Source organism: Talpa occidentalis, unplaced genomic scaffold (assembly GCF_014898055.3).
Source record: "Talpa occidentalis isolate TD23 unplaced genomic scaffold, MPIMG_talOcc4v2.1 talOcc4.3, whole genome shotgun sequence".
In the NCBI taxonomy this organism is placed as follows: domain Eukaryota; kingdom Metazoa; phylum Chordata; class Mammalia; order Eulipotyphla; family Talpidae; genus Talpa; species Talpa occidentalis.
In genome coordinates this window covers 150,667,668-150,685,156 of record NW_023603184.1, presented here as the reverse complement: position 1 = coordinate 150,685,156, position 17,489 = coordinate 150,667,668, and the positions used below count along the sequence as shown (strand labels likewise).

The 17,489-nt window shown below is 72.6% G+C and overlaps 1 protein-coding gene across 1 annotated transcript; it reads right to left on the bottom strand.

Moving 5' to 3' along the window:
* Positions 1-2,066: 2,066 nt before the first annotated feature.
* ESPNL (espin like) lies at positions 2,067-17,200 on the bottom strand. The gene is made up of 9 exons (XM_037524275.2): positions 16,289-17,200; positions 15,013-15,203; positions 13,630-13,816; positions 12,795-12,977; positions 11,526-11,657; positions 7,204-7,318; positions 6,504-6,613; positions 5,542-5,736; positions 2,067-3,634 (listed from the first exon to the last, which is right to left on the bottom strand). The coding sequence occupies exons 1-9, from the start codon at positions 16,580-16,582 to the stop codon at positions 2,078-2,080; spliced, it is 2,964 nt and encodes a 987-aa protein (XP_037380172.1). The 5' UTR covers positions 16,583-17,200; the 3' UTR covers positions 2,067-2,077.
* Between the last annotated feature and the right edge of the window lie 289 nt (positions 17,201-17,489).

Sequence of the window (17,489 nt, the reverse complement as noted above, 5' to 3'; positions counted from 1 at the left end):
GAGTGCCGGGGGGAACCAAGGCATGCTTTCTTGTGAGCACGCGTGCACACACACGCATGCACACGCACACGCACGCACAGGAAGGGCGATGCTCCCTCCACCGGCTGGAGGGGTGGGCAGCCTGAGCCGAGCCGCGGTCAGGGGCCGCCCTGCTGGCCGTCTGGGGACACGGCATAGAGACTAGGCCTTGGGCCGGGCAGCCTGGGACACTGGACCCCAGGGTCAGGGCTGACCCTCACGTCAGGCCATGGGTCTCCGGCAGCGCCTGCTCTTCGGGTGAGGACGGCGTGTGCGTTGGTCATGGCACGTCTGGGAGACCCGGATCGCCGTGAGGGAGGAGTCCAGCAGCGGGGGCCGCCCACGCGCACCCGGGCCCTCCGCCACCTGCCCACGCCCAAGGGCGCCCGCGGGCCCTGCTGGCCCCGGCCTGGCCCGAGCTCGTCTGCGCGGTCGTCTCTGGCCAGATCTCAAATCCCGCCCCCTGGGCCGTCACCCCTTAGGCCTGGGAAGTGGTACCCGCCCCGTCAGCGGGCACGCGGGCCCTGAGCCACCCGACGATGGCTGCATGATGGGCACCTCGGTGCTGTGGGCCCCCGCCTTGCAGCGGCTGTCCCCGTGGTCCCCAGAGTGCGCCTGGGGACGGCCTCTCCCGTGGAGACGCGCGTGGCCTGGGGACGGCCACTCCCCACTCCGCGCTCCGCCCGCGCCATCTCTGACTTCATCTGGGTCAATTTGGGGTCCGGGGACCATAAGGTCTTTTATTTACAAGCTGGTTCTCAGGACAAACATTGACGCCCCTTTGCGGTATCATCTCCACCTCGGGCCATGTTCCCCTCCGCCCGCCGCCTCCCCTCCGCCTGGAGCCGGCAGCGCTCCTGGGCCGGCTCCCCCCGCACTCCGTGCCCCAAGGCCCCAGGACCGAGCCCACCCCGGCCCCTCCCCATGCCCCTGGGGGGTCGGGCCGGCATGGCACCCCATTCTGCGGTCAGGGTGGAAGCTGACCTCAGGCGGGTGCGTGGTGCTGAGACGAGGACCCCCCATGCCCTCACGCGGGGTGCCTGGGGGCCCAGCCTGGCAGGGCCGGCCAGGAGCAGAGACTATTTAGCAAACTCAAATCCAGCATCCAGGGTGGGGCCCAGGGGCCTGGGGCTCCCGCCCCTGTGACCCTCCTTGTGGGACCCCGAGTTGGCGGGGGGGGGCCCTGTTCCAGCCACGGGCCTCCCGGCAGAGATGGAGCTGACAGGCGCAGGGCCCCGGGCTCAGGCCCACGTCCGGGTGGTGGCCCCCAGCGGCCGCGGGGCCGTCGCATTCTGCCCCCCGACCCCCTGCAGCATCTGAGCCCTTGGGGCACTGTGTCCTCTGCCCCTCGCCTCGGGCGGTGCTGCGCCTGGCTGTGATCTCCCCCTTGGTGCGCGCCCCCTCTGGCCTGGCCACTGCCTTTGAGGGTGAGGTGCTGCCTCCCTGAGGACCCCCTTGAGCTGCCTCTCCAGCAACGTTCCGCACGCCCTGCTCGCACAGGCCTGCAGGGGCCTCGGGCGTGTGTCCTGGCAGGCGGTCCGTGGACTGGTGCCCGCTGGCCCCTGCCTTTCAGGGACCAGGACCTCGGCGGCACTAGCAGGACACGGCAGCAGGACACGGGACCGCCGGGCGGGCGGCTGCGCTGGGATCGGGACGGCCTGCCCGGAGGCCCCGTGCCGCAGAAGCCTGTTCCCTCCAATCCCGCCTCGTCCCGCTTCAGAGGGAGCCGTCTGGGCGGTGAAGCGAAGGCCCAAGGTCCCTGAAGGAGCAGAGGCGGGGTCAGTGAGGTTCAGACGGAGGCGCTGGACACGGTCAGGGTCAGCAGGACCCGAGGGACCAGGGAAGTCGGTGCTCCGCAGGGGGCGGGGCCAGGACGGCGCGCTGCCCGACGGCAGGGCCAGGTGAGAGGCGGAGAGGGCTTTGCGAGGGCTCTGAAGGGGCGTCCCACGGAGGGTCGCGGCAGAAGGGGCCGGCCCTGGCGCTCACCTCCAGCAGGAGAGGGAGAGAGGAGAGACGGCCAGAGCCCAGCCCGAGCCCCGGCCCACGCCCCGCGCCCGCCTCACTCTCCCGAGCTGAACATCTCGGCTTCTTTCTCCTTCCAGAAGGCGAAGCTCCGGTCGATGTAGCCACAGATGTCCTCGCTGTTGAAGCTGCCGGGCGGGGAGCTGGACCCCAGCCGCAGGGCGGGGGGCTCGGGGCCGCTGCCGGGGCCGGTGGTGTGGGCCGGGGGCCCGGGCAGGGTCAGGCCTGGCTTGCGGCCGGGCTCCGTGTCCCAGGCGGGACCACGGCTAGCGCCGAAGAAGCGGGCTTTGATGTCCTCGAAGCCGTCAGACCAGGAGCGGCGGCCGGCGGCCACCTCGTCGGTCACCGCCTTGTGGAAGGCCCGCGCGGCCTCCCAGCCGTGGGCGCCCAGGTGCTCGAAGACCTCGAAGCACAGCAGGTGGCGCGTCCGGCGCTCCTCGGCCGGCAGGTCGCACTCCAGGAGCTGGAAGTAGCCCAGCATGAAGAGGCCCAGCGAGAGGCTGCCGTAGGGTGCAGGCGCCCCGTCCACACGGGGCAAGAACTGCTCCGGGGAGAGCAGGCCGGGGGGGCGGCGGTTCAGCCGCTGCAGCCGCCGGGCCGGCACGCGGGCCATGACAGCCTTCCAGCTGCCCAGCAGGTGCGCGATGACGCTGTGCTGCTGCCACAGGTGGCCCAGCCCCGGGCCCCCGGCAGGCTCCTGGCCATGCGGGCCTGCCCGGTGGGCCGCCAGGGTCCTGCAGGCCGCCGTCCAGAGGGCCGGGGCGTAGGCCGCCCTCTTCCAGTGGCTGAGGAAGAGTGTGACGGCCCGCTCCTTGCGTGGGCTGGCCAGGTCGGGGCCTGGGCCTGCCTCGGACGGGACCTCCTCGAAGCTGATGCCCAAGTCGCTGGCCTCCTCCGCGTGGCCCAGCCCAGGGTCCCCTCCGACGGGGTTTCCACGGGGCTGCGGAGGGGCCAGGCAGCATCCTCTCGGGTACTGCCCGGGCCGGGCCCCCAGCACACAGGAGCCGGGGGCACAGGACAAGCAGGGGGCGGACTCGAAGTTGCCACGCAGCGTCTGCACGGACACCCCACACTCCTGGATCTCACGCTGGGCCGTGCTCCCCGGGGGCCCGGCGGGGGCCTCCCTGGAGGCCTCTTGGGGGACCCGGGCGGCCGGCTCATCTGTGCCCTGCACCAGCCCGTTCATGGCCTTGAGCAGCAGGCTCAGGCTGCGCACCAGCCGGGCCGTGTGGCTGCACCAGAAGGGCAGGGGCTGCCCACCGGGGGCGGACTGTGGGGCCCCCTCGGAGCCCTGGGGTGTGGCTGTGGGGGCCTCCAGCCCCCCCAGCGCAGGCGCCTGGGGCAGGAAGTGGCTGTTGACAGTGATACTGACGAGGGGCGCGGGCAGCAGGGCCTGCAGCTCGGCCGCCAGCCGGCCCAGCTCGCTCTCATACTCCTGGCAGCGGCGCCGCAGCTGCAGCTCCCCGATCTGCCTCTCCAGGTGCTCCAGGTCGTCCTCGGTCAGCAGCTCCCCGAAGGGGCCCAGGATGGCCTGGTGGGTCTGTGAGTAGCGCCAGGCCGCCTGCTCCGCGGGGCCCGCGCCCACGCTGCCATCCTGGGTGCAGGGAGGGCGGTCAGTGGGGTCAGGCAGGACCCCATTGGACACACTCCCTGCAGGGGCTGGGACCCCAGTGCAGGCCCTGACGCAGCTGGCTCTGGCCTAGCTTGGGCGCTGGCCTGCCCAACCCGCAGCCAGAGAGCAAGACGGCTTCCCTGCCCCCTCAGAGACGGCCCAGGGGGCGCCCTCAAAAGAGCAGGTGCCCTGCTCTGCCACCTACCCACCACGTCCTCCTAACCACCCCTCATGGCCTCAGTGTTGCACCCCAAGGCTCCTCTCCTGAGGGCCCTCCTAGCAACCCCCAGCACGTTCTGTGCTGGGCGGTGGCTTCTCCCAACCCACCCCCCAGCCTTCTCTGGAACACAATATAGCCGGTGCTTGCACACTGAGGGGGGCAGCCATGGAGGGGCCTAGCTGGGCTCCTGTGGGGGGCTCTGGGCCAACTTGCTTACCCTCCAGCTCCCCAAGGGAGTGCTGTGTCCACCCCTTCTTGGGCTGGGACTGTGCCTGGCTGCCAGGTTCGGCGCAGCCCCGCCTCTGTGGTGCCAGGGGCGTCCTGACATCACGAGTTCCCATTTCCTGGCCCAGCACGTGGGGAGCAACGGCTGGCCGGTCAGGGTCTGGCCAGTGGGGCTTAGGCCTGACCAGGCGTGTCCAGCCTACCCCAGCTGGCCCCCGCAGCCTTCCTGGCTCTCCACAAGCGCTGGCTCTGCTCCTAGGTGGGCTCTTAAGGGCTTCTGGCTGAGGCAGAAGTCCCCACCCTGCTCGGCCCTCAGCCCACACGTGGGACAGGCTGGACCCCAGAGCAGTGCTGTCCATCGCTCCGTGGCGATGGGGTGGTGTGCACTGGTGTGATGGGGCAGCAGGCCCTGGCTGTCCCTTAGCCACAGACACACGGGGCGGCACTGTCTGGCAGGCGGCTCCCGAGCAAGGTGCAGATAGCCGCGTCCTCCAGGCTGGGTCTAAGACTGCGGCCCGCAAGTGGCCAGAGGGCCTGTTCGAATCCAAGTGGTGCCACAGCCCTTTCCACCCGGCGCTCACGGGCGTTCCCTGCTTCTCTGGCCCGCCTCGGCCCGACGCCCCCTTCACCGGGCTGCAGCCCTGCGCCTCCTCCTGGGCCGGCGCCTCCCGCCCCAGGGCCTTTGCACTTGCTGCTCCCTCTGCTCAGAGCGCGCTTGTCCCAGGGCCACAGGGCTGGGCGCCCACGGCCGCCTGGCCCGGCTCAGAGCCCAGGACCGAGCCCTCGGCCCAACTGACGCCCCCAGCGCTGCTGCTCCCGGCGCGGACCCCCGCCCAGCGCAGCGGCCGTTCACCCCCTCCCGGAGCGCGGGCGCCAGAGGGCGGGGCTGCCCCGCCGCCCGGACCAGGGCCACGCGGGGCCGGGGCGCACGGCTCATGCAAGAAAGTGGGAGCCCCCTCTCCACGGGGGGGGGGCGCGGCGCCCGGACCTCGCTCTAGCTGACCCCGTTGTCTGACAGGAAAGGAAACTGAGGCCCCAGAGGCTGGGCAGTGGGTCCCCGGGGACCCCAGAGGAGGGCTCAAGGCCCCCACTTCCCACGCCCACCGCTCAGGACAAAGGCTTCGGCTTGGCCTTGGCCCCTGGGCCCGCCCCCGCCCTGGGCCCGCCCCCGCCCTGGGCCCCGCCCTTTTCCCGCCCCTCGCCCACGCCCCGCCCCCCGCCTCCACGCCCGCCCCCGCCCCACGCCCCGCCCCTCGCCCCCATGCCCAGCCCCTCGCCTCCACGCCCCGCCCCCGGCCCACCCCGCCCCTCGCCCCACGCCACGCCCCACGCCACGCCCACTCCCCCAACCCTCGCCCTATGCCCCGCCCCTCGCCTCCACTCCCCGCCCTCGCCCCGCCCCACGCCCCTTGCCCAAGCCCCGCCCTCGCCCCGCCCCGCCCACCTGGACCTCCAGGGCCGGGGCCGCTCCCAGGCGCGCCTGCAGCTGCCGCACCATCACCTGCCGCTTCCACTCGGGGATGGGCCGACCGCGCTCGTCCTGCGTGGGCACCAGCCCGTCGAGGTCGCCCGAGGGCAGCCCGTGCAGCTGCAGCGCGGCCAGGCCGCTCCGGGGCTCCTCGGTCGCCGGCTCCGTGCCCTGTTCCGGCGCCGGCAGGTCACTCCGGGGCCCGCGCCCTCTTCCAGGGCCCGGCTCAGCCCGGAGGACAGGCCCCCGGAGGACAGGCCCCGATGGGGGGGCCCAGCAGTGGGCGCCGCGGGGAGTCGGGGCGGAACCCTGGTGTGGGCCTGGGACCTGGGTGTGGGGGCGCTGAGCCTACCTCCCTTCCCTGTGTGTGTCCCAGAGGTTGCCCAGAGCACGCCTCAGGATGGGCAGCCTCACGTGGGCACTGGCTGCAGACAGAGGAGGGCGTGGGCTGCGGGGCGTGTCAGGGCCTTCAGTGTGCCCTGTGCTCTGTCCCCCCCCCCGGGCGAGCACGCCTGGCATCCTCCACGCTTGCTGGCCTCTCGCGGCTCCCAGGACCCCTTCAGGGAGGGGGCTGGGTTTGTCGGCGCCTCTTGCCCAGAAAGGGGAGACGGCAGAGCACCCCCCAGCCGGTGCCTCCTCCTTCCTCCCAGAGCACCGGGGACGTGCCTGCGTCCTTAGAGGGGCGTGAGGCCTCCGGGGTTCCGGGGTCAGGCTGAGGGCTCGGGCTGCTGGGACTCCCTGGGGCTGCGGAGGGGCCCGGGACCGTCTGTGACGGAGTGACACGTGGCTTTGCTGTGCCGGAATTCCCAGGGTACCCTCAGAGTCGGCCAGTCCCCTCGCCCCACGGCCACCCGCAGGGAAGCTCCTGGCCGCTGACAGGTGACCTTGTGTGGCCAGAGGTGAACACGCTGGGGCTGGGGGGACAGGCTGGGGCGCACCGTGGGGATGGCCTCGGCACTGGAGGTGGCGCTCGGGGGGGCTTCGCGGGTGATCTGCTCCCTCGGGAGAGGCTGCTCACGCTGGCCAGGCCAGTCTGGGCTGGGAGAGGCTGTTGGAGGAGGGAGCTGGGTCAGAGGAGCTCTGGCCAGGCGGGGGGCCGGGGGCAGGACCCCAGCTTTTCTGAGGGGCCTCGACAGGGAGCCGAGACCCAGCAGCCCAGCACAAAGTGTCCAGGACAAGCTCATTCACTGCGAGGTGTCCACAGGGCCTGACCCCACCCCCAGCCCCCACCCTGCCCCCGCCCTGACCCTCAGCCCCTCCAACAGCCCGAGGAGCGCGGAGGGTGGGGGTCTGGAGGCCCAGTGAGCTGGTCTCGTCACGCCTGTCCCGTACCCCCCTCGCCCTCCACAGACACGCCAGGCCTACCCAGCCAGCAGCACTGTGCACCCCCGGGCCCACACGCTCACTCACGCGCACGCACACACATGCACGCACGCTCTGGCACGCCGCCCCGGCGCCGCTAGCTACGTGGGCCCACGTGGGCCTGCTGGTCTGCCCCACGCCGCTCTGTCCACTGTGTCCACGCCGGCTGGCCCCAGGCCCGGAGGAGGGCGGCTGCGGACTGTACCCCAGGCCTCGCGCAGAGGCCTGTGCCCACCCCACAGGCCCTGGTGGTCCTCCCCGCAGATGCGTACTCACAGGTGGGGCTCCCGAGCCCTGAACCCCCTCTTCTTCCATCCTCCAGGGAGCACCTCGCAGCTGACAGCGGAGGAGGGGGGAAGGGCGGCGGCGGGGGCGTCATCAGGAGCGGCGCCTGGGGGTGGGGGGTCGGGTCAGCAGGGGCCCAGCTGGGCCTTCACTACAGCCGTGGTGTTCCCAGGTGGGGGTTACCGGCGGGCCAGCCCTGGCCCAGACCCCTGGTGGCTGGGGGGGCTCAGAAAGGGTTAAGTGTGCAGGAGTGAGCAGCTGTACCCCTCGGTTCTGCCCCGTGTCTCTCCACCTGCCCTGCACTGGGTGACCTGGGCTCCCAGTCACCCCTGCCCTTGCTGCATCCCCCAAGACAGCACCCTTTAGAGAGCCCCACCACCCAGGCCGGCTCATGGCTCCCTTCGGGGGCAGCTTGCTGGGCAGCTAGATGCTGGGACGGGGCCTGGGGTCCCGCTCCCTGAGGCCTTCCAGGAGCTGCGTTCCACACACGCGCACACGCATACGCACACGCACACACACCCCTTCTCTGACTTCTGTCCTGAGACCACCGTCTGGAGAGGCCCGCGCCCCATCTGGCCCCCACCATGGGGATCTGACCCTTCCCAGCCCCGCAACATGTGTGGCTGAGGCCCCGGTGGGGGGGCGCGGGCCAGGCCCACTACGCGGTGTCTGGCTGGGACGGGCAGGGACTGGCCGCTTGCCCCGGGCTACGTCCCCAGGGCCACCTGGGCACAGAGACTGAGACCAGCCCGGGAGTCTGGTGTCGGGGAGAGGCACCCTGGGGCTGCAGACCCCCACATCCCGCGCCCTTGTCTTGGCCCCTCTAGCACTGACCCCAGGCACTGACCGCTGGGCAGCCAGAAAGAACCACTGACCTGCAGGCACCCTCGGGCTGCGGCGCCAGCCTCAGCTTTTGCATCTGACCAGTGGGTGCCAGGCCGCAGGGCCCGCCAGGCCAGCCACGCGGGAGCCGGGCCCAGGGCTGCCCCCAGCCCTCCTGGAGCGGCCGAGCATTTTCCCGCGGGACAGGTGGGCACCGGGCTGTCTGCCAGGCCCCAGGCCCTGCCTGCAAGCGCCGGGTTCAAAGCTGGAAGCCAAGGCCGCTCACCCTGTCCCCGCGAAGGTGACACTGGGCCCCCCGCGGCCCCAGCCCTGCGCTGCCTCCCGCGCACCCTGACCCGAGAGCCGCTGCCTGCGGGTGCTCGGCCGCCCCAGAACCGGAGCCTTTCGCCTTAACCGGCCCCGCGCATGATGCAGCGGCCGGGCCAGCCCCTCGCCCGCTCCCCCCCTGCGCAGCCACCTGGGGCCCAGCCCGCCTCGGGGCAGGGACCGTGTCAGTGGCCGGGCCCGGGTGCCCTAGGGTGAGCCCCGGGTTGCGCACGCCCCCCCCCCCTCCCGCCTCCAGCGCCCCAGTCACAAGCCGCACCTCGCACCTCACCCCTCCGGGGGCCGAGCGGGGCTGGAGGCGCGGGCTCTGAGCGCAGGGCCGGGTGTTGGGGGCTGTCTGGGCTGCCGCCCCGGGTGGGGGGGCGCATTAATGTTTGAAGGCCCGGGTGTCAGGTGGCCCCGCGGGCGGGCCCGGGAGCGGGATCTCTTACCTGCGAGCCCCAGCCCGCCATCAGCCCTGCGGGGCAGCGCCAGGGGGCCGACTCCGGGTGGCGAGGGGCTGGGGACCTGGGTCTCCCGGGCCACGGAAGAGGGAGAGGGCACGGAACTCCCCAGCACACCCCGGCACAGAGAGGGAAACTGAGGCTGAGCGCGCGGGCCCCAGCCCGAGGGGTGGCAGAGCTGGGCTGAGTCTGCAGGGAGACCCCCGAGGGCTGAGGGCCCGCCCTGCTCCTGGCCAGGAGCACCGGGGAGGGGGCGCGGGCTGGGCCGCTAGGGCTGGGGCGCCCGGTGGGCTCCTCTGCCTCTTCGGCGGGACCAGCTGGCTCTCGGGCTGCACTTGCAGGGGGGCCAGAGGGACCAGCGCATGCCCCGCCCTCTCGGCTGGACTCGGGGTGCTGGTCCTCCGGCCGCGACACAGGCCTCCTGGGTGCGCAGCAGCCCCTGGCCCAGGCGGCATCTCCCAGGGACTTGGGGGCAGAGGGCCCAGGTGGAGGCCGGAGAGGCGGGCCCGGGCAGGTGGTGGACAGAGGAGGGTCCTGCCAGCTGCCCCCAACCCCTGCCCCCTGGGATAGCCTGGCCCAGACCCTCCGCCATCGAATCTGGGGTGACAGAAGCGCCCTCCCCTGGCAGAGTGAGAGGCTCAGCCACGGCGGCCCCCTCCCCCGGGCCAGGAAATGGACTTTGCCCCCAGGGCAGCGTGTGTGGCCTGGGGGTCTGTGCCTCGGGCTGCCCTATCTCTCCCCACACGGAAGGCCTGGGGACTGGCCCCCGCGTGGTCACCACCACAGCTTTGGTCACGGTGCCCCGCCTTTTAACCGGCACAGGCCCTGGGGTGGGGTTGCCCAGGCGATGGCCGTCCCTCGTCCCTTGCCCCTCGTGCAGGCCCCAGACGTGGACCGAGGCTTTGCGGGCCGCAAGGAGTGGCCGGCGCTGGGCCCGACCTTTGGGGTCCCAGCCCTGGGGAGCCGGCGGCTGCACGAGGTCCCGGCTCCTGTGCCCTGGGCCCGGGCCCGCTGCATTGCGCATGGGGGTGGCCAGCCCGGCGCCCACAGGCCTGTCAGGCCGCCCTGGCCGAGGTCGTGACCCGCAGATGGGCCGACGCCAGTCACCGCGGCTGAGATTTGGTTACTGGGGAGGAGGCTGCCCGGGCACCCCTGGGCCTCCGTTTCTACTGCACCGCGAAGGGCCCTGGGGGAGGGAGTCAGCATCTTCTGGGGCTGCCTCGGCCACGGCAGAGCCCGCAGGCGCCTGCAGCCAGGAGGGGCCTCTCTGGGTGCGAGGACCGTGGGGGTGGGGGGGCGAGCGGGACGGCAGCCGCCGTGGAGACAGGAGGGGCGGCACCGTGTGTGGGGGTGAGCCTGGCGCTGGTGCAGCTGTTGCCCGCACAGCTGCCAGCCTCCGTCGGGCCTGGCCAGCAGGAGCCAGCGGGGTCAGGCAGACCCAGCCCCGCAGGGAGCAGAGGGTGGGGCACTCGAGGCAGGGCCGGGGCAGGGCAGCCCGGAGCCCCACAGACCCCCCTACGAGGGGCATCCCCCGGCAGCTCCCCCGGGGCCCTCCGGCCTGGTGCCCCAGGCTGCCCTCTCAGGACGCTGGCAGCGCTGTGGGGAGGTGACGGCCTTCTCCCCTCCCCAAGCCCGACTCGGAGGGCCGGCCCTGCGGCCGCGTATCGCGTTTCCATCAATATTGCAGCAGCCCCCGCGGCCCGCAGCTGACGGCGCCCCCCGTGAGTGAGCAGGCGGCTCCTAGACAGCCCCAGACAGTGGCAAATCTGGGCACCCCTGCTGCCCCGCGTCCCGGAGGGAGGAAGGACACAGCGGCTCTGGGTCCAGCCCAAGCCCGACAGCGCCCGGCCCCCACTGCAGACACAGCGGGGAGCCCCGGCCGTGCGGGACAGGCTGGCTGCTGGCCTGCAGGCTGGGCGGGGGCTCCTGAGGCCGCGACTGGCTTGGGCAATTCTGAGCAAAGGGGACGGGCCTCGAGGCCTCTCATGACTCCAAGACACGGGAGGGCCAGCAGGAGCCCAGGGAGGCTGGGCTGACAGCCTGGGGTGTAGGGAGACACCCCGTCCCCCGAAACATTGGGTGGGGTGGCCGAGGGGCTCGCAGGTGGCAGGGCCTGGGAGGGAGGGCCTGGACAGAGCCCCTGCTTGGGCAGAAGGCCGGGGACAGGGCACGGCAGCATGGCCAGGCTGGGGATGGGCAGGGGCCCCGGCCAAAGGCAGGTGGGACCCTCCTCCTGGATGTGGTGGGCGGCGCCCACCTGTCGCAGTGGCCAGGTGCACCCAGTGACCACCCAGGGGCCAGGAGGGATGGAGCAGCTGTGTCCCCACCCAGGACGCAGTGGCAGCCACTGGCCTCTCGACCCGCGGGAACAGCCGCCGTCGGTGGTTTGACAAACGTACCCTCACGGTCACCCTCCCGCAGCCCCGGGCGGCTCAGCCAGGGCCTGCTGCGCCCAGAGCCCTGAGCCCGACGCCTGGCGTGGCTCCTGGACGGCGGTGGCCAGAGGCCCGTGGGGTGGCCGAGGAGGGCTCTGCCTCGGCTGGTCCCGGACACCCCCAGGGCAGAGCATGTGGGGGCCTCGGTGCTCTCGCTGGGAAATGTGCCAGGGGACCCCAGGACACCCGAGGAGGCGGCGACCCCAGCCACGGGCGAAGGCCGGGCCGGGCGGGACCCCAGGGCAGGGCCCGCGCCTGGGGCGCTCACCCGCAGGGCGGCCTCCCGCAGGTAGCGGGCGCAATCCCCGTGGCCGCGGTGCTCCGCCAGGTCCGCCGCCGTGCAGCCGTCCTCGTCCCGCAGCGAGGGGTCCACGTGGTAGGAGACCAGCGTCCGGCAGCACTGTGGGGGCGCGCGCGTGACCCGAGCCCGCAGCCGCCCCGTCCCGCCTGCTGGCTCCAAACCGGGGCCCTGAGATGGTGCCCTGGGCCTGGACGAGCTGGGAGTGACCGTGCCGAGGACAGAGCCGTCGGGAACAGGAGGCCCTGGGGGGGACGGAGCGCCGCCCGCGGAGCGTCCGCGCTGAATGCCGCTGCCCCCCCGCCCCCCCGGCTGCTTTTTAACCCTGGGGTATTTGCTGGTTTCTCCTGGGCACCGACGCTCCCCCCAGGTAGGGGTGGAAGCCGGGGCACGGGGTGAGAGGAGGCCTGCAGGGGGCAAGGAGAGGGGTGCTGCGGAGCAGGTGGGGGGCAGAGGTGGGGGCCTCGGCCTCAGCCGGGAAAGTCAAACAGTCGTCAGCAGGGCATGGGCTGGGGGTTCTAGGGGATTGGGGGCTGCGTGGGCTGGGTGGGTGGGGGGCCTGGGGAGGCTGGGGGCGCGCAGGGACTGGGGGGCTGGGGGGGCTGGGGGAGCCTCCTTGCGCCCTGCGAGAGGTGTCGCTCATGACAGTGTCCTGCAGACTCCTGGGCCGTGCCGTGCCCTGGGCACCGAGGCGGGGCCCCGGGATGGCGGCTCCAGCTGGGGGCCACTCACTTCAGTGACGCGCTGCCCCGACCTGCCCTGCCCAGGCCGGAGCTCACTCCTCGGGGCAGCCTGCCCAGACCCAGGGGGCAGGGGTGACACAGCAAAGTGGGGGTGGGGGGTGGGGGCTGCCCCATGAAACGGGCTGCGAGGCGGGGGGCGCAGCGGGAGTATGTCTCCACCCCTCAGACGTGGCCTCCCAGGAGCTGGACACAGGCTGCCCCGGGCAGGCCCTGCTCAATTTCGGGCCTTAAGTGTCTGAGCAGCAGCCCAGCCGCTCCTACTTTCTGGGTGTTGTTTTTGGGGGGCCATTGAGGCCCCTCCCCTGGACTGATCCGGGTAACAGCCAGGGGCGAGCACAGACCTGGCCGGCTCTGCCCGGCGCCCAGCAGGACCACGGCCGGGGCTCTCCCGGGAGGAGCCTGTGCCCGGGGCACCCGGAGAGGGCGCGGATGGGGGGAGCCACGGGTAAGGGGGAGCCTGTGCGGGCGGGCGACGGCGCCGCTGCCTGCACCTCACCTCCATGTGCCCGTTCTCCGCCGCGTCGTGGAGAGGCGTCGCGCCCCACGCGTCCGTCACCACGGGGGCGCCCATCAGCAGGAGCCGCTCGAGAACGGGTGCGTGGCCGCCCCGCGCCGCGTAGTGCAGGGCGGTCGCCCCCTCGCGGTCCCGCGCCGCCAGGCTGATGTCCGTGAAGGTGACCTGGGGCGCAGGAGGGGGGCGACCAGCGAGCCGCGGCTGGACGGGGCGGCCCCCAGGCAGGACGGCAGGGGCGCAGCTCTGCCCGGGGCCAGAGCGGGGCTGCGTCTGGACAGCAGGGGCAGCAGGGAGCCTGGCAGCCCGGGAAGAACAGCGCAGTGGGGCCTGCGGTCTGAGGACCGCCCCGCGGGGCACAGGGAGGCTCGCAGCGCCTCTGCTTCTCCCCTCCCGCACCGCCCCTCCTGTCCAGGCGCCGTCCCGCCCCCTCCGAGGCTGAGTAGAGCGGCTCCAGGCCCCCGGAGGCCCCGCACCCGGCCTGGCCGGCTCTTCTCAGAGCTTCCTCCAGGGCCAAGGCCAGAAAAGGCCCAGAGGGGGTGAGCAGAGGCCGGCGGGCCGGGCCAGGCACTGGCTACAGAGCACAGGGAGCCCTTGCATCCCCTCAAGTCTTCCTGGGCTCTGACACCCAGTGGATGGTCTCTGTCAAAGTTGAGGGCTCCCAGCGGCACCCATGGGTGCCCCCAACCACCCTGTGGGGCCCCGGTGTGCAGATGGGCAAGCTGAGACCCAGAGGGCTGCCGCCCCCACCCCAGGCAGGCCCTGCTGGTCCAGAGCTGGCTCGGGGTCGGAAGGCCCCACCCCCGGGGCGGCCCCTTACCAGCCAGACGACCAGCGAGTAGTGGCCGCGGGCGGCGGCGGCGTGGAGCGCGCTCATGCCGTCCAGGGCACGCAGGTGCACGTCGGCGCCGCGGTCCTTCACCAGGAACTGGGCCAGGTGCAGGTGGCCCTCCTGGCAGGCCAGGTAGAGCGGGGAGGCGCCGCTGTGCGTCCGCCGGTTCACACCACTGGGGGGGGGTTCCGAGGGAGCTTGGGGTGTCACGGGGGTGGGAGCACCCGCAAGGGCCAAGGTCGAGGGGAGGAGGGCCCAGTCACCTGGCCAGCCTGTTGCACCCGCCCCTTCCCGCCTGCCAGGCCCCGGCGTCACCCATCAGGTGCCCCGGTGGCGCAGCACCCAGGGACCCCAGCTCCGCCCACCCCGTCCACTGGGAGGCCAAGGGGCCCCAGGGCCAGTTCCCAGCAGGGAGTAGCCTGGGGGCAGCCCCTCCCCCGCCATCAAAGGGGCCACCCTAAGCAGAACAAGCCTCTCCCTGGGTGCCCGGCCAGCGTCCCAGGGCAGGCCCGGGGGTGCGCCCACCCAGAGCAGGGACAGGGTTCCCCACATCCCGCTGTCCCCGTGCACGCTGCCGCAGGGCCAGTGAGACCCTGGACCCCAGTGACCACCGTGGGAGGCCAGCTGCTGCCAGGCTGACCGCGCCCTGGCTCTCGCCTGCCGCTCAGGCCGTGCCGAGGGCCCGGACCTCCCGTAGTGTGAGTGTAGGCGCGCACATACACGTGTCTCTCAGTGTGTGCACACGCGCACGTGCACACCAGCCGTCACGCTTGTAGCCGTGTGCACGTGTGCATGTTTGTGACCGTGTGCAGTGCGTGTGCATTCGTGCGTGTGTCAACATGAAGTCTCTGTTTTCCAGTGGCAGAAATTACACACGACAGCTCTAAGAAGCCCCTGGCCACCCAGGCCCGGTCAGCATGGGGCCAGCATGGGGCCAGCAGCGTGGACGCTCTGGGGAAGACCCCCCGCCCTCCTCCTTGCCAGCACCCGCTCCGGGCGGGCACGACGTCACAGGACACACAGGCGGGGCCCCGTTCAGGGCAGAGTGACCTCACGTGATGTCCCCCCAAATCTGCTATATGGCCCATACTCTGTTCAGGTGTACGGCCCCCCCACCCCCCGGGCCCCTCGATGACCCCGGGAGCTTCCTGTTGAGGTTGTTCTTGCAGTTTCCTGGATGTTCTCGCTGCCACTCCAGGGGCTCCGGCCACACAGGCGGGGGCCGGCCTCTGCCCGAGGCGCCTGGCTGGCCCCTGCACTGCCCACGGCTTCCAGACCCCAGCTCTGAACCTCGGCCTGCACAGCCCACCCTCGCGCGGCCCCCGCGACCTGTGCACCCAGACGGCCCGGCAGGCGGTGCTGTGGCCTCACCTGCTGTGGGCGGTGGCCAGCAGCTTCAGGCAGGTCAGGTCCCCGCTGACGGCAGCGTGGTGCAGCGGCAGGGCCCCCTCCCGTGTCTCCAGGGTGGCCGCGTGGCCCTCCCGGAGCAGACACTCCACCAGCACCGGGTGTCCGAAGCGGGCGGCCAGATGCAGTGGGGAGACCCCCGAGGCATCTTGGTCCTAGGGGTCCGGGAAGAGCCGTGAGCCCCAGCACTGGAGCCGGCCCTGGCTCGGGAGGGCCCACAGCACAGGCCAGCGGGCGGGAGCCCTGCCCAGGGGAGCACAGGGCTAAGGCTCAAGCCTCCTGGTTCAAGCCGTGACCCGAGGCGCTGCCCTCTCGGGCACAGCGGTGGCCCTCCCTCTGCTCACAGCTGGACGGGCTCCTCGGGTCAGCCGCGCCGGGTCCTGGGCTCCCGCCTCTGGGCCTCTGTCCCCACCCACCTGCGCACCCACGCGCCTGCTACAAGGAGCATTTCCACCTGCTTCCCACACAGAGGGGTGCCCTCCCTCGGGGACCCGCAGACCTGGGTGCTCCCCAGGGCCCCGCTCCCGCCTCCCTCCTTGGGAAGGGCCAACGGGGAGTCAAGCTGGTCTCCTTCTCGGGGACCCCTCGGGTCAGGCTGCCCCCCCACCCCCTGGCTCCGCCAGAGCCCGCTGACCTCCTCCTAAGGACTCTGCAAGGGTGTGCTGGCTGCTCTGGGGCAGCGCCCACACTCGGGGACACTGGGCTGCAGGGAGGGAGAGGGTGGGCCGGCAGGACTCCCTGGCAAGCCAGCGCTGAGCCCCGGAGACCCCTCTTTGTACCATGGACCCCTCTCGCCTTCTGTCCCCACAGCCTGGCCTGTGCTGTCCCTGCCGTCCCCCCGGGCCCACAGCGCCCAAGCCCTGGGCCCACCGTGCTTCTCTGGGGTCCTTTCCTAGGCCCTTTGGGAAGCAGGCCCCATGCATCAGGCCTGATGGGACCCGGCAGGACCCCACTGGCCAGCAGGGCGCTCCTGTGGCAAGGGCGGGGCAGGAAGCGTGCCCCGTGCCCGGTGCCGGGCAGCCCCAGGCCCTCGGGGGTGGCCCTGGCTCTCTCAAGGGCTTGGAGTTGGTTTTGCGCGGGGAGAGGCCGGAGACTGGCATCAGGCCAGCCCCGGGGAGACTCCTGGCCAGGCCCTGGAGAAGCCCGGCCCAGGGCTGCCCGGAGGATCTTCCAGCTCCGCTCACACCGCCCTCTCCCCCTGCTGGGCTCCGGCCCTGCCTGCTGCTGCTGGCCGGCTCACCTGCAGGCCACAGCCGCCGTCACGCACCAGCCAGCACAGCTCGGCCAGGCTGCCGGTGGCCGCGGCGTCGTGCACGGGCGTGGCGCCGTTGTGGGCCCTCTGGTCGCCGGGCAGCTGGGCCCGCTCCACCAGGAACCGGACGCAGGCCAGGTGGCCGGCGCGGGCAGCGTGGTGCACCAGGCCGGCCCCCAGGGCATCGGTGATGCCTGGGCCGAGGGCGCCCGCCTCCAGCAGCTGCTCCAAGGTGGCCAGGTCCCCGGCCTTGGCGGCAGCGAGCGCCCGCTGTGCCTCCATCCCCTGGCCACCCGCGGCTCTGGCGCACGAGGGCCTGGCTTCCTGTTTCAGGGGTGGCTGCAGCTTGGGCTCCGGTTACCTGATAAGTTGCACCGGCAGATGGGAGGCGGCTGGGGGGCGGGGGGAGCACTGCTGAGCCTCTCCCGCCATGCCCGGCTGCAGGGCAGGGGTGCGGGGCAGCGGTGGGCTCTGGCTGGCCGACCACCCCCTTCCTTGGTGGGGTGAGGGCGAGTCATCCATTCTCCCTCTCGAGAGGGTGTTTCTGGTTACCAGTGCGCTCCTGCCAGGATGGGGGGGCCCCCGCGTCTGGTCCCCGTCCGGGCAGTGGCGGTGGTGAAGCCTCCCGGGAGACCCTCTCACGGTACAGACCGCGCCAGGCCCGTCCTGGGGTGCTGGAGGCTCTGAGCGTACGCAGAGATGGAGGTGCCTGTCCTGAGAGGTCTGCTGGTTCCCAGCTCGCGCAGCTTGGGGGGCCATGATCCCAGGGAAGCCCAGGGCCCCAACTTCAGACAGGAGGGCCCTGGGGGCGAGGAGGGCCCCACGCGCCCCTGCAGCCCACCTCCCGGCCCGACTCCGGGGCTGCAGGCCGAGGCCTCCCAAGTGCATTTTCCAGGCTGCCAGGCAGCTTTCCGGAACGTCCCTGCGGCAGAGCTGGAGCACCAGGGTCACCGGCCTTGGCCCACGGGCACTGGCCGCCCAGGGCCACGGCCTCGAGCTGAGCTCCGTGGCTAACGCGCGGTCAGGCAGCTGACCCTCGCCCCGGCCCAGAGCGCCCGGCACCACCAGCCGGACACGCAGGGCGGAGGCTTGTCTGCGCTGTGGCGGGCCTGGCCGGCGCGGGTCTCCCCGCCTGGAGCGCGTCGGCAGCGCCTGGTGTCCGCGCAGGGCCGGCTCAGGCGGACGCGGC